Raw genomic sequence first — 14450 nt, 5'->3', positions numbered from 1 at the left:
TAGTCATAGCCAATCAATTGATTTCACCATGACTAGTTAAATTTTACTTGGTACTTGGTTTTGATCATACATGAATTTATTCACAAACATATGTTACTAAATCTTAAATCTCATTAATTCAATTTTTTTCTTTAACAACTAGCACACGTCACATAAGAGATGTTCCAATAACATGTAGGATATCAGTTTTGTCAAAATACAAAAACAGCCGATTCAAAGTAATTATCTCTCTATTTTGCACTTCTTCTCTTTCGGCGTCCTCCAACGACACATCGTATTGTTGTTACCGGTAGCCTTGACGGAAACAAGACTCTCAACATACACATAGAAACGCAAGGCTCCCCGAACCGGAAGTTTCTGGAACTGTTTGGTGCGGAGGTTGTACGCCGCGGAACCCCACTCACCCGTAACCCTCTCCTTCATCCTCACCAACACCTCGTCTTCTTTCCAAAACGTCGAGGGCGAAAGGAATCCCATCCACAGCACGTCGATATTGAACTTCTTAGCCCAACCACCACCACCGTCTCCGTCCAAAACCCACACCTCGAAAGAGTCCGTGACGCACGCGAGAGACTCACCCCGGGCCATCACAAACGGGCCATCATTGGAATCCCAGCGGATCGAGGACGGCAAGTCGAGGCTGACGAAGCGCTCGTCGCTCGTGCCGAACGAGAGTAGGTTTTTCGTCCCGTGATCGATCCAGTAGCAACGGCCATTCACGTACGTCCCGGATTCTTCGGTCTCGACGTATCCGATCTCGAATTCTCTCCGGCGGCCGGTGCACAGAGAGTACACCTCGACCTTGGACTTGTCGGAGCCCATTGATATCCTGACAAACTTGTAGTCGTCGGTCTCGGGGTCGTACCCGAAGGCGTAGCTGAAGAACATGTAATTGGGGTACGTGGACGGGGTCTCGGAACACTCGTGCTCTCTTAGCGCCGGGTTGTAGAAGAACACTCGCTCTCCGGAGAACCACAGCCCGATGACGATGCAGACGATGCCGTGGCACTGAGCACTGAACAATACGTTGGTAAACCCTACTTCTTCGGCTTTTAGTAATTTCGGCCTGTAGATTCCTCGCAAGGTCATGGTTGTGAGCAGAGAAAATTCTGGTTGCTTTTTGAACCTGTCCTTCACGGCTAAAACCAAACACAGGACGAGATTTTATCAACCTTCGCTGATATAAATTTTAGTTTAATTAACTGATGTTTTTTTTTTTCCTGGTATATACCTAAGACCAGAGGAGCTTCGTTGTTATCGGAGAAAGCTGCGTTGCTTTTGCGGTTGTTGGCTTGAAGGTGATCGTTGACAAACTTCTTGCTGGTTATGAGAGAGTTCCATGACTCGCAAACGCTTCTGAATCGGACCAGGGATTTCACCGGCAACTTTAACAGAATCTCTTCGTGCAATTCTTCTGGAAGATAATACCCGGAGAAAGAGAATCTCCTCTTCATGTTTATATTAATTGCGTAGATTATTTAGTTGTTTAAGTAAGAGATTACTAAGAGATAATTCAAAGTCGAAGCCCTGATGTACAGGGGACACAAACTATTTAAAGAAGGATGAAAGACTCCATATCCGACTTTAAAATTCCAACGCACTTACACATGCGGACAAAGTAAATGAGAAATTTCATTTTCTAGATCTAAAAGTTATGAAAATATCTCAATTAGACCCGTTAATTAAAAAATATCTAAAATTGGACTTTTGTATCAATTTTGGACAAAAATGCCCTCAATTCAAAATAAACCTCATAACATCATCTCCTTCATTCTCACTTTCTCACTCTCTCACTTTCTCTCAACACAAAAACAACTTTTCTCCATCTCCACCAAATCCGACGCGAAAATCACCAAATCCGACGCCATCCTCATCAAATCTGACGCCGACCTCGACACCTTCGACGCCCACCACCAACTCCGACGCCGACCCCGACCGCCATCAACCTCCATCAACCTCCATAGCTATCTCAAAATGACAAAAAAAGGTATGTTTTTTAATGGTTTTTTTAATGGTTTTTCATGGTTTCTTAGTGTAGCATAGATAAGAAATAAGATTAGAGAGGTTTCATAGTGAATTTTTTTTTTTTTTAAATTTGGAAATGTTTGAATTTTTTTTTTTTTTTTAAATCCTGATGGATCCCGTCGGATCCCATCGGAATCGGTCGGAATCCGACCGATTCCGATGGGATCCGACGGGATCCGACCGTCTCCGACTGCAAAGTTATTTTTTTTTTTTAAATTTGTCGGATCCCGTCGGATCCCATCGGAATCGGTCGGATTCCGATGGGATCCGACGGGATCCGACTGTCTCCGATGACATTGAATCCCGTCGGCTTCAAAGTGAATTTTTTTTGTTTTTTTTTTCTACCGAGAGATGGGTTTAATGATATTTGTGTTTTGAATGATATTTGTTTTGTTTTAAAATTTATTAGTGATTAAACTTGTTATAACTCGTGTTTTAGGAGAATGTAACGTGGTTGCTATGCGATTAAACTTGTTATAATTTTTTATTTTTTTTCAAATTTTAGTTGTGTTTATTGTTGGATTGTTTTGAATGATATTTAGTTGTGTTTGTAGTTGTGTTTTGAATGATATGTAATTGTGTTTTTAGTTGTGTTTTGAATGATATTTAATTTTAGTTGTGTTTTGAATGATATTTGTTTTGTTTTAAAATTTATTAGTGATTAAACTTGTTATAACTCGTGTTTTAGGAGAATTTGACGTTGCTATGTGATTAAACTTGTTATAATTTTTTATTTTTTTCAGATTTTAGTTGTGTTTATTGTTGGATTGTTTTGAATGATATTTAGTTGTGTTTGTAGTTGTGTTTTGAATGATATGTAATTGTGTTTTTAGTTGTATTTTGAATGATATTTAATTTTAGTTGTGTTTTGAATGATATTTGTTTTGTTTTAAAATTTATTAGTGATTAAACTTGTTATAACTCGTGTTTTAGGAGAATTTGACGTTGCTATGTGATTAAACTTGTTATAATTTTTTATTTTTTTCAGATTTTAGTTGTGTTTATTGTTGGATTGTTTTCAATGATATTTAGTTGTGTTTGTAGTTGTGTTTTGAATGATATGTAATTGTGTTTTTAGTTGTTTTTTGAATGATATTTAATTTTAGTTGTGTTTTGAATGATATTTATAATTTATTAGTGATTAAACTTGTTATAACTCGTGTTTTAGGAGAATTTGACGTTGCTATGTGAGAGTAATTTTTCGGGTCGAATCACGTATAGTGGTTCGGGAATGTTGAAGTTTGTGAAAGAAAAATTCACAGCTCTGGATCTACTTCAAAGGATAGCAGAGACTCCGTTCGCTCAATTCTTCGAGGCGACGACGTTAAATTTCTCTTCAGTACTCTTACACTCTCTGCTTCTTCGAAATGTGGAGTCCACGAAAAGTGGTGAGATTCACTTCGGTATCGGAAATAAACGCGTGAGATTCGGTAAACTCGAATACGCGTTGATCACCGGATTCAGTATGGAAGACGGTCCGACGTGCCCAATAACCCAAGGTGCAGCTCCTCTATGACCTTCTATTCGAACCACACGCGCGCAAGAATATCTACTCTCATACGACGTTATCTGCCACATGTCAGACCACTGCACAACACCCCTCAGCTTCCAAGTGCACATCTCATTTTTGCATATGACATACCATCTCTTTTTCGAAGACGATTTCACTCTAAACTCAAAATTATTTTTTAGAGCAAAAACATGAATCTGTTGCTTCATCTGTTTCTTTGACTCAAACTCTTTCCCAAGGTATATATCTTCTGTGCTACCTATTGCATGTAATCAATGGTTATAAAATATATAACATAACATTTTCCATATATAAGTAGATATCATTGTTTTTATTACCTGTGGAAGAATGTGACAATAGAGTTGGACCTTCATTACGTTCTTCTTTGACAACATCAGCCGCTGTGAAGTCAGGGGCTTCCCATGAATAACGCACGAAATCCGTTTGTGAAACATCTTTACGAGGGTCACGTGACGGTTCACCTTGTTTTGATTGTTCACCGTGTCCTGATGGTACTGCAAAATGTTTAACAAAATCTTTATATTCTTCATGATTTACAAACTCTTCGAATTCTGTTTATTTGTCACTGTTGAGTCCATCTTCTCCCTTGTCACTTTTATCTTTGTCAACTTTGTTATTTTGTTCTTCATCATCTTCTTCCTCGTTGTTGTGATAATTATCTCTATCATGCACGTATACTTCATCATCTCGATCGGTGATTATCAAATTCTTTCGTCTCTTGTTGAGTTCAACACGAGGCAACTCTTCATTGATAACATTTTTTCCTTTATCTACTTTGTTTGCACTGAACGCTGTGATTTCTTTCGATATCAAAGTTACACAAAGTGCATATTTTCTACGACTTTTGCACTTCGTGTAATACTTAACATCAATATCGTCCTTCAACAAAGCAGGCTCAATCGGCATATTACCCGCTTCATATGGAACTTCTAACTTTAAGTCATACTTTGATCTGTCTATATCGACTCTATTGTACACCTTGTCGACTAACCCCGTGTATGTCGTCTCTTTCGAAACTTCAAGCCGAAATGTTCTTGCATTTTTGAACACGTATAAGTGTCCATTTCTCTCCCATGTGCCGTTAACCATCAACAAAACTGCAACAAATATAACATAAAATACATTAAATAAAAAAAAAACAAAGTTTTTATTTTTATTTTTTCTACATACACTATCGGTTCCGGCCAGATCCGGTCGGATCCGGCCAGATCCGGTCGGATTCTGGCAGTTTGCCAGATCCGGTCGGATCCTGCCAGATCTGGTCGGATCCGGTCGGATCCTGACCATGCCAGATCTGGTCGGATCTTGCCAGATCCGGTCGGATCCTGTCCGAATTTTAACTTAAATTTCATCGGAAATCGTACTTAAATTTCATCCTAAATTATCGGATTTCATCGGAAATAACGTTAAATTCCCGGATATTTGACCTAAATCTACTAACTTCTTTTTTTCTACACAAACTATATCAACATAACTATAAAAGATGAATGAATGAGCATACTAACCCATTTCGACGGGATTGATTGAAGTGGATACTCAAAAATGATGAAACGAGAGGAAATGAGAGAGGATGAGAGAGGATGAGAAGTATAGAATGAAGTGAAGATGGTTATATTACCTTGAAAGGGTATTTTTGTCCGAAATTGGTACAAAAGTCTAATTTTAGATATTTATGAACTAGTGAGTCTAACTGAGATATTTTCATAACTTCGAGGTCTAGAAAATGAAATTTCTCAAGTAAATATGTCAACAGGCTTTTTAAACCAATTTAATTTAAAAAGTTAAAGGCCTCGGTTTTTTTTTTTTTTTTTTACAAGGCCTCGAATTTCCGTAAGTCGTTATATAGAACCTTTTTTTCTTATTATTGAAGTTCTTTTTTCTTATTATTGAAGTTCTTTTTTCTTTTTGATGGAAACTTATTATTCTTCTGGTATATATATATAAGTAGATATTATGAAATTGTCTACACTACCATAATTTGATAAGTTTTTTTTCAATTTATCACCAAAAATTTAATTTGACATAAAATACTTATAAGCTACTTGTAATTAAGGTACTTGGCATAAAATTTAATTTGTATTTGTACAAATAATTAAGCTACTTGTAATGTGTTTATTTTACATTAGTCAACGTTTTTAAAAGTTTACAAAAATAGTCATTTTGTTGATGTGGCAAGATTTTCGTGTAGGATTCTCGATTTTTTCATTTCCTAATTTAGTAGTAAGGAAAAAAATGAATGAAATATTCTTTTTTTTTTTTATATAAAAATTAATTGATTTGATATATTTTTTTAAAAGGAAGGGGTAGATTTGTTATATTAATATCATTGTATTGGCTAATGTGTGACAAATATTCGAGCAGGATCCGCAAATCGAAACTGAAAAGTTTTAATAGATTCTTATTCCTCATTACGAGAGGTATAAGATCGGTTGTTTATTTTTCAAAATTGAAACAGTAATGAATGAGTAATTGATGCTCAAAATGTGTTACAAGAAACAAATTAGTTTTGTGAAGCAAGTGAAATTACAATAGCTCCACATTGATGGGGAATGAAAAATAAAATAAACATTTACAGCAAAGTTTAGATAAGGGTTTTGGTTCTCTAAGATGACCTTAACGTGCGCGCCGTCGTTTGGTCGGGTGACCAAAACGAGCTTGGGCTTTGCTTGTCTTGGTTGTGGTTATATCCTTATCTCTTTGTTGCTAATTTCACATTTTCTTTTTAGTTATTACATGAGTAACTATGTTATTTTTCTAACAAATAACTAGCCATAACTTTTGTGAGCATTGATTGAGAAGTAATGACTTAATTGAGTATTAGTGGCTGACTATTTTTTACATCAATGACCTTAAAGGTTGGAGTTACATATATGGACTATATTAAACTATTATGCGTGTTGGTGGGAGACTTCGTCTTAATTGGGCTAAGTCGCGTACGTAGGCCTAATCAGCTTAGGCCACCTCCAATTTATTAATAGATGAGACCTTGAGAACTAAAATTGGTGATATCATTAGGAAGATATTCATTGCGAAGATATCACCTCGGAAATTGATGAAGGTGAGGTGATACAAGCCCCACCTTAAGGCGAGGTGATACGAACGAGGAATCAAGTGGTCAAACAGCGGAACAAGCCATGCTCGCACAAATAAGTTAATTAATTAACCTAACTTACTCCAGTACGTTAATTAAATTAACATATTCGCGAAGGAAGTGAAGGCATTATGGTCTGAGCCGAATATATGGGCTATTTGCTTAATAAAATGAAACTTGGTCTATTCCCCCAATAAGAATGACAAGCTTGGCTAGTTACAACAAATTTCACAATTTTTTTTTGTGGATTTTGAATATTGTAAATCCAATTATATTAAGAAGGTATATGTAGGAGAACAAAATACCATATTAACATTATAAAAAACTGTTGATATCTTAATAGTTTACCATTACAAATTTTAATGTTATAAAACCAAATTCTTAACGATTTCAACGTAAAATTTAAAACAAATGGAAAACAAAAATTAATAAAAATAATAATTAAAAGAAATATAAACCGGGAAATTGTTTGCTTAAGACGCATATCTTCAAATAGAACTTTATTTTCTTCGATATCTCTCTGTACTTTTTTTTTTCTCTTAAACTTTTAATCACTTTTTTATAACTTCGAATATTGTAAAATCAATTATATTATAAAGATATAAATAGGAGACAAATTTTTTTGTGGATTTTGAATATTGTAAATTCAATTATATTAAGAAGGTATATGTAGGAGAACAAAATACCATATTAACATTATAGAAAACCGTTGATATCTCAATATTTTACCATTACAAATTTTAACGTTATAAAACCAAATTTTTAACGATTTCAACGTTAAATGCACGCATAGCCCTAATAAACTGAATGAGCCTTATTTCCCCTATCTGTATTTATATTTGGTAATTTATTACATTTTTTAAAGCAATTTATCCAAATTTCTATAACATAAATAATAAAGAGAAACTTTCTCTCACTTTCATCCAGAGGCCGCCACCTGACTTCGTCACGCAGCAACACGTGACGGCTTTTAGTTTTTTTTTTTTTCCTTCCTTTTTCTCCCTCTCTCCACCCTCTTTCTCACTCCCTTTTTTTCTTTTTCTCTCACTCTTTCTAACGCGCGCAAGAACATATATTCAACTAGTCTCTAAAAAAATAAAGCACTAATTATCTTTGTAGCATTACATTTGCAGGTTTGAGCCGCGTAACCAATGTGACAGCCGGCGCCGGGTAGCCCATATCACATACATGGTCCACCAAACTGCTTTTTTTTTTTTTTTTTGTTCATTTTTGTTGGACAGCTGGCCAGATAATTATTTATTTATTACGAACACATATACATCTGACAGCCTTATACCTCATTTGACACTTATGCTCGGCCATGTAAAGGCCTTTCATTTTATGAGAAGTCATTGATCGCATATGCTAATTCTTCTAACCTTTTAATAATAATAATAATAATAGTAATCGATTTGAAATAATCACCCATGAATAAATAACAAGTATAAACACTAAAAAAAATGAGCACCATAAATTAGATGCCCAGGTGGGACTTGTCCTTCATCACCTTTATACCTACAAAACTCTTTGGGTGTGGGGATACAAGGCAACCGGAGTTCTTTTTTTTTTTTTTTTTTTTTTTTCTTGTTATAATTTACGAAAAGCTAGGTTGTTTAACCCAAACTAATCCTAATTTGAAGCGCCTTCGTGGTAATCATCAGAAATCATAATTAAATCTACTTTTCTTTTTATTATTGATTTTTTATCCTGAGCTGTTTTAGTCACCGGGTCCAAGCAAGTCATCGCATCTTGTTCCCTCGCAGAGACATTCATAAGGATTCGCGTAGAAATAATCTTCCTCCTTGGGCCTCTCAGCGATGACCCTCCGAAGCCTCGGTTGTCCCATCCTCTTCTCATGGGCCAATTGAACACCGATCACAAACTCATTCCATGAGAGCGTCCCATTTTGATGCATATCCACCAGCTCCACAATATTCCTCCGGTCTAACGAGATTGTTCTCTTAAACCCGAGATACCTGTGACAAAAAAAATAAGGTTAAATAAGCCACCGAAATTCTAAGAATTGCTAGATAGCCAACTTTTTGTAAATTTTTTGTAAATAACCACCTCAACTTATTCACGACAATCAAAAAGACAAAAATACCCAAAAATATTCCCACCTATTTTGGGGTTTTTTTTTTTTTGTCTTTTTGAGTGACGTAAATAAGTTGAAGTGGCTATTCACATAAATTTTACAAAAAATTGACTATTATACAAAACACTATAAATCAAATGGCTATATAGGTAAAAGACTAGGAGCTAAACAAAAGAAAATTTTGCTTCTAATGTGTGGCCATCTGTATATTATATACCTCCGGTGACCTTCGACTAGTTTGGCCATGTTTCCATCATAGGTAGGAACGAAAGTGTTGCTGGCTACTGAAACCATGAAATCCAAAGCAGCCATTTGGGAAGAATGATTCTGGAACTGTTGTAACTCCTCTGGGTCAAGCAGCATTTCCTTTTTGACCTGCCATGATTAATGAAAACCATGTATGAATATATGATAAGAAATAAAAAAAGATCATCTTGGTATGTACCCAAGAAAGAAATGAAACAACATTGTGCGATTTAGAATAAACTCACTATTCTAGGGAAGGCAGCTCTTAGCACTGCGAGTCTCCGGTCAGTTCCATAGATATCACCGGCCGCAATGTAGATCTGAGTGCTGTTATCAAAACGCAAGGCTTGTAAAACCAAAGTCGCCTCTTCTGGCGTCAATGGACACAGGCCCTGTGATCTCTTTAATTCAGAATCGATTTCTTTATCCTTCCACCAAGTGATTCCGTACCTGAATGAAAATTATGCTATCATTAGGACTTTTGTTTTGTTATACTCCTTCGAGCAGAGCCAATTATTGACTACTTGTTAGGACCCAATTATTTCTTTATCCTTCGCTCCATATATCTGGAAAGATTATATTTGCTACATTTCTGATTGGTACAACAAACCTCATTCGTTTGAGATCTTCGGCTTCTTTCTCTGTACAGCCATGAGTGCAACCAGAAAATGCGAGCATGTCCATCTCATATCGTAAATGCAAAGCCACAAATGGTCCCCTTTCCTGAAGTATGCGGATCAATTTGCGCCCCAAAGTCTCAATCTGTGGAGTGAACTTCAAAGCCTGGAAATTGACACGACATCTGAGCCTCTGTAGAGAAATAGGAATCCCATTGTTTGCCAAACGAGCATCTGTCTTGTTGAAATGTAGAACCATATGCTCGTCGAAAAGTGGAAGAATCTGCATTATTAAATTCGGGCATCATAAGATGATGAACCAAATAGATTAACATTTCCTACTGCTATCAAGTCCATAGACCTAATAAGACCAGCAAAGGAATATGCCATCAACTTCACTATAGTCTAAAAATCGAGTACAAGACACGGAACATATTAGGATCTCAAGGATAGTAAATTCACATCACCAAGGATTAAAAAAAAAATTTAAAAATTAAAAAGAAACAAAAAAGAAGCAACCTTTTGAATGTAGTATGTCTCATTTGACCAACTAACAGGAGGCATTGCAAGAGTTTTGAACCAATATTTCCTGTTAAACCTTTTAGGCAATCTTCTAATAATTCGAACTTCATCTCTCAATGAGCCAATGAAATGCTTCACATCAAAGATGTCTTCAAAGTTACTGGATGAAAAAAAAAAAAAAAAATAGCTGAGACTCAGCAACTATTCAAATCTGTAATTGCTAGGGTGATTAGTTCAACATTGCTCAGAAATTAATATACCTAGGATCAGCCCAGAAAGATGTCTTATCAAGCTCTGGAACAACCAATGTAAGATTCAAAAACCGGGCGACAGTCACCATATCACAGATCTGTATACAAAATGCCGATTAAATAACCGGGGTACCCGAGAGCCAAAGAAAAAATAAAGATAAAGATAAAAATAAAAATAAAAAAAAAAGAAGTACAAACCGCAGCACGCATTTGATTCAAGCCCCCATTGCAGGACACTCTGAGAAAACCATTACTTTTATATCTTCCTGCAAATTTAAGAGACACAAATGAGATTACAAAGAACTACTCAACGATATCCAACTAAATCTTCTCTATAAAATCATTGAGGATATGTGCAACTCGCAGTCCTCGCAGTTCATCATCTAAAACTTAAAAGGAAAAAGTAACAACTATGTGGTTTTACCATCTCTTGCATCCTCATAGAACATCATAAACAATTCTTATTAATACTTTTGCATCCTTAATTTAGCGGTTTTTTGCCCTCAACTGAAAAACCCAACATGTCGAACTACAACAGCAATATTGGTCGATTACCACTAAACAAACTTTGACTACACCCAAACCTCATTCTCTTATAAAAAGGAGAGCAGATGATCTTTGCTGCTCAACATGGAAAATTGCTTCAAGAACAACAGTGATTTTAGGTTTACAATTTCTCCCATTCTTATGTAACCTTATAAAAGATTACAGCTTTACGATTCTGCATTCTTAGTTGAGTAGTTCTTCGCTCTCATAAGACAAAACCAACACCCTGAACTACAGCAACAAAAAATTGACCCATAACCACTTAAAACAACCTGGACCAACCACAATAGAAGCATTATATCCCTAACTTTCTAATTTTACTCATTACTCAGTTCACAGCCATAAGTCAAGGAAAAGAGCATCCCAAAATGTCATAAGATGGGGTTTCGTTCTTCACCCCCAAATAAGAGACAACCAACCAAACACACTCTCTGAACTACACCAAAAAGAGCAAAAGCATCAAGGAAAGAATTGGTAATAAAAAAAAAAAGACTCACTTCGCGGTGGCAGAGAAGGCGGAGGCGGCGAGAGAAGAGGCTCTTGTTGGAGGTGGAGAGGAAGGTGGTTGGGCTGAGAGATACGATTCGAGAGGTTGGAGAAGAGACGAGGCTTCCATAGGTCTCCGACGGCGACGAGCTGAACCAAACACGTCCAAAGCAAAATGCTCGAGCAAACTCTGATGAACCAGACCTGCAATCGCCGAGTCCTCTGCGTCACCGTCTGACCGCTGCCCAGAACTTTCTCGCTCCTCGCCGGAATTCCGTCAGATCTGTTAACCTCCATTTCTCTGCTTCTACTCGCCACCGCATCGCCGCTTCATCCGCCAATTTTTTCGATTGAATGCAATGCAACGCAATACAAGCCCTAATAACTCCGAATTCGACCGGGATCAAAGTGTATATATATGATACACACAAATAAAATCAAATATACGAAATGAACGAAAGAGGGCGAGAGAGAGATTGGAGTCTGAGAAGAGAGGGAATTTGATAGTTAGGATACGAAGATCTCAAGTGCAAACGGAAATATCGGATGATTTTTGTTGGAATTCTCTCTTTTACTCTCTTTAATTTTGGGGGATATATTTTCCGATGAAGAAGAGAAGATTTTATTTTTGTTTCGCTCTCTCTCTCTCTCTCTCTCTCGCTCTCAGTTTATTAAGGAATCTGGAGATAGGCGTTTATTTGATCGTCTGTCTGTTAGGTTGGTTAAATTCGAAAGTTAGGCTTTTGAAAGAAAATCACGGAAAAAGGCTCTTCTTGCACTCCTACAATTTGATGTTATGATATCTTTAACGAATATAATTTTTTAATTTTTTTATTTCCTTAAATTTATGATTCTGTATCGTATATTCTTAATAAAATAAAGAAATAAATAAAAACTCGTTATCTATAATTTGTTTTGATTTAGTAAAAGATATGCTATTAATTTTTTTATAAAAAATAAATAAAAAAGATATATTGTTAACTATTACCCGACATGTGACACATTGAGGTAAATATAATTTTTTACTATTTTTTTAATGAAATAAAATGGAGGGATGCAACAAAAAAAACACAGGGAATTTTCAAGAGGTCGCCCATTTAGCTGGTATGATTGTATCATTTTTTTTTATATAAATGATAATGAATTGTTAGTTATGGAAATGGAAGCAAAATTCATTCAGTTTGCAGTTACAGACATTTTTTTAAACTATTAGTTTTATGGAAAAATGGTATGAACTAGCCAATCTCAAATTATTGCTTTTGCAAAATAGCTATAGTTTCATTTGTTTGGTAAAATAGCCATCTCTCAAATAGCCATCTTTCTGGACCACATTGCGTTGCTCGCCAGAGCCCCCACGCCACCACTCTCATCGGAAAGCGGACTCTCGCCGAGTTCCAGTCTCACCAGGCCTACGGCGGAGGACTCGGAATCCCTAACCAGGCGAACTACCTCTGCTCCGTGAAGCCCAGGTTGTACCAGCACTCCTCTCCGCGATCTCGCCGCCCTCGCCGTCTCCGTCATCGCCGCCTCCGGTGACACCGTCTCCGTCGAGTCTTCTCCCGCAGCGATCCGGTTTCGCCGCCGCCGTCGGAGCGATCGGGAACATCGCGAGCGTCGAGGACGCAAGAATCGCGTCGCCAAAGAAGGAGATGTTTCGGTTCTGCTTCAGATCTGTTGGATTTCCAGATTGTCATTAAATTTAATCCTGCCTCGATTAATTTTAATCCAGCCATCATAAACCTTACATTCTGTCTTTATAGTTCGTTGGGATTAAATTTAATCCAAACTAGATTAAGTTGGCTAGTTTGCTTATAGTTGACAAACTATGGCTATTTTGCAAAAACTTAAGTTCTATTTGGTTATATAGCCGCTTCACCCTAGTTTTATATCCTCGCAAATTTAAATTTTGATAAGATTGTACCACTATTTTTTTATATATATATAATATCGGCTTTCCATGGATCGTATTCAACTAAAAATGTTTTTGGATGGATTTTTTTTTTTTGTAACATTGATTTAGTTATTTAATTATTCACAGGTAATCCTCTCGGTATTCATAACATCTATAAATTGCCAATCATGTCCATATTTTAATGTTTGTTAAATTTATGAAAGACATGCAATCAATATCCTACTTTAAAGCTTGCTTGAATTTACTAATTTTATTTCATAAAATTTAATAATTTACCATTCGAATTAAGTTTTAATTTCAATGTCAATTATTGTTCAATGATTATAATTTAGAATGAAGGCCTAACCGTTATATCATTTTATTGTAATTATAGACCATTTTTTTATCAGCATGACTACATTTAAGATTAAAAAATAATTATATTTTCATCATCAAAATTAAATATCATGACATATATAGTGACATTCATGCATTAAAATTCTCAGTTTGAATTTCAACTAAAATTGAAATCCGCAATCTAACAATAATACCTTAGCCTTTTATTTTCGGCCGAGAAACAAAAGTAAACAAGGGAAACTCATGTTTTCTTAAATTCTTCAAAACATCCTTTGAAAAACTACATTACATTTTGTTTCCTTTCTTATGCTAAAATTTCAATAATGGCATTTATATTGTAGATTCTCCCCCAAGCAAACACTTTAAGAATAGGATCCAATCCAAAACCAATAGAAACTTGTTGTCCCTCTCAATAAGGAAATAAAATTCTAAACGTACTTGTTTGTGTTACTCTTTTTTCACTTGAACTATAAATACAATGCCATGAATGGCTCTTCAAGCTGTGTACTCGACACACTAGGCAGAAGAATTTATAATGATAATAATAAAAATCATGGGCGATATATATTTTGGTGGTTACTCATTATTACTAAAAATATCAAAAACTTTATAATTATTCTATCCAATTTAGTTTATGTCAACAATTTTATTTTTTCATTTTCTTGCCCAAGTGTTTTGGGTAAACTTCCCTTTCACGAAAAGTTTGCCTTTGTATTTCAGTGTGTGTGGAAGTGGAAGCAACAAAAGTGGCGAGCCAATTATGTTGTGGATAGGTGAAGAGCAAATATTCTA

At 35.8% G+C, this 14450-nt stretch overlaps 2 protein-coding genes across 2 annotated transcripts; both read right to left on the bottom strand.

Annotated features, from left to right (window-relative positions):
* Positions 1–222: 222 nt before the first annotated feature.
* On the bottom strand, positions 223–1454 carry LOC149402955 (F-box/kelch-repeat protein At3g23880-like). The gene is made up of 2 exons (XM_089608573.1): positions 1232–1454; positions 223–1139 (listed from the first exon to the last, which is right to left on the bottom strand). The coding sequence occupies exons 1-2, from the start codon at positions 1452–1454 to the stop codon at positions 223–225; spliced, it is 1140 nt and encodes a 379-aa protein (XP_089464699.1).
* Positions 1455–8058: 6604 nt separating this feature from the next.
* Positions 8059–12210, bottom strand: LOC149402954 (O-fucosyltransferase family protein). The gene is made up of 8 exons (XM_089609222.1): positions 11422–12210; positions 10577–10644; positions 10388–10476; positions 10125–10287; positions 9599–9888; positions 9234–9438; positions 8960–9117; positions 8059–8623 (listed from the first exon to the last, which is right to left on the bottom strand). Exons 1-8 carry the CDS (start codon positions 11705–11707, stop codon positions 8365–8367), a joined length of 1518 nt encoding a protein of 505 aa, XP_089465348.1. The 5' UTR covers positions 11708–12210; the 3' UTR covers positions 8059–8364.
* Between the last annotated feature and the right edge of the window lie 2240 nt (positions 12211–14450).

Source organism: Urtica dioica, chromosome 3, assembly GCF_054948205.1.
Source record: "Urtica dioica subsp. dioica isolate 48M chromosome 3, U.dioica_male_clone48M_v1_H2, whole genome shotgun sequence".
Classification (NCBI taxonomy): Eukaryota; Viridiplantae; Streptophyta; class Magnoliopsida; order Rosales; family Urticaceae; genus Urtica; species Urtica dioica.
Note: the sequence above shows the minus strand (reverse complement) of the source record. Positions and strands in the feature narration are given on the sequence as shown.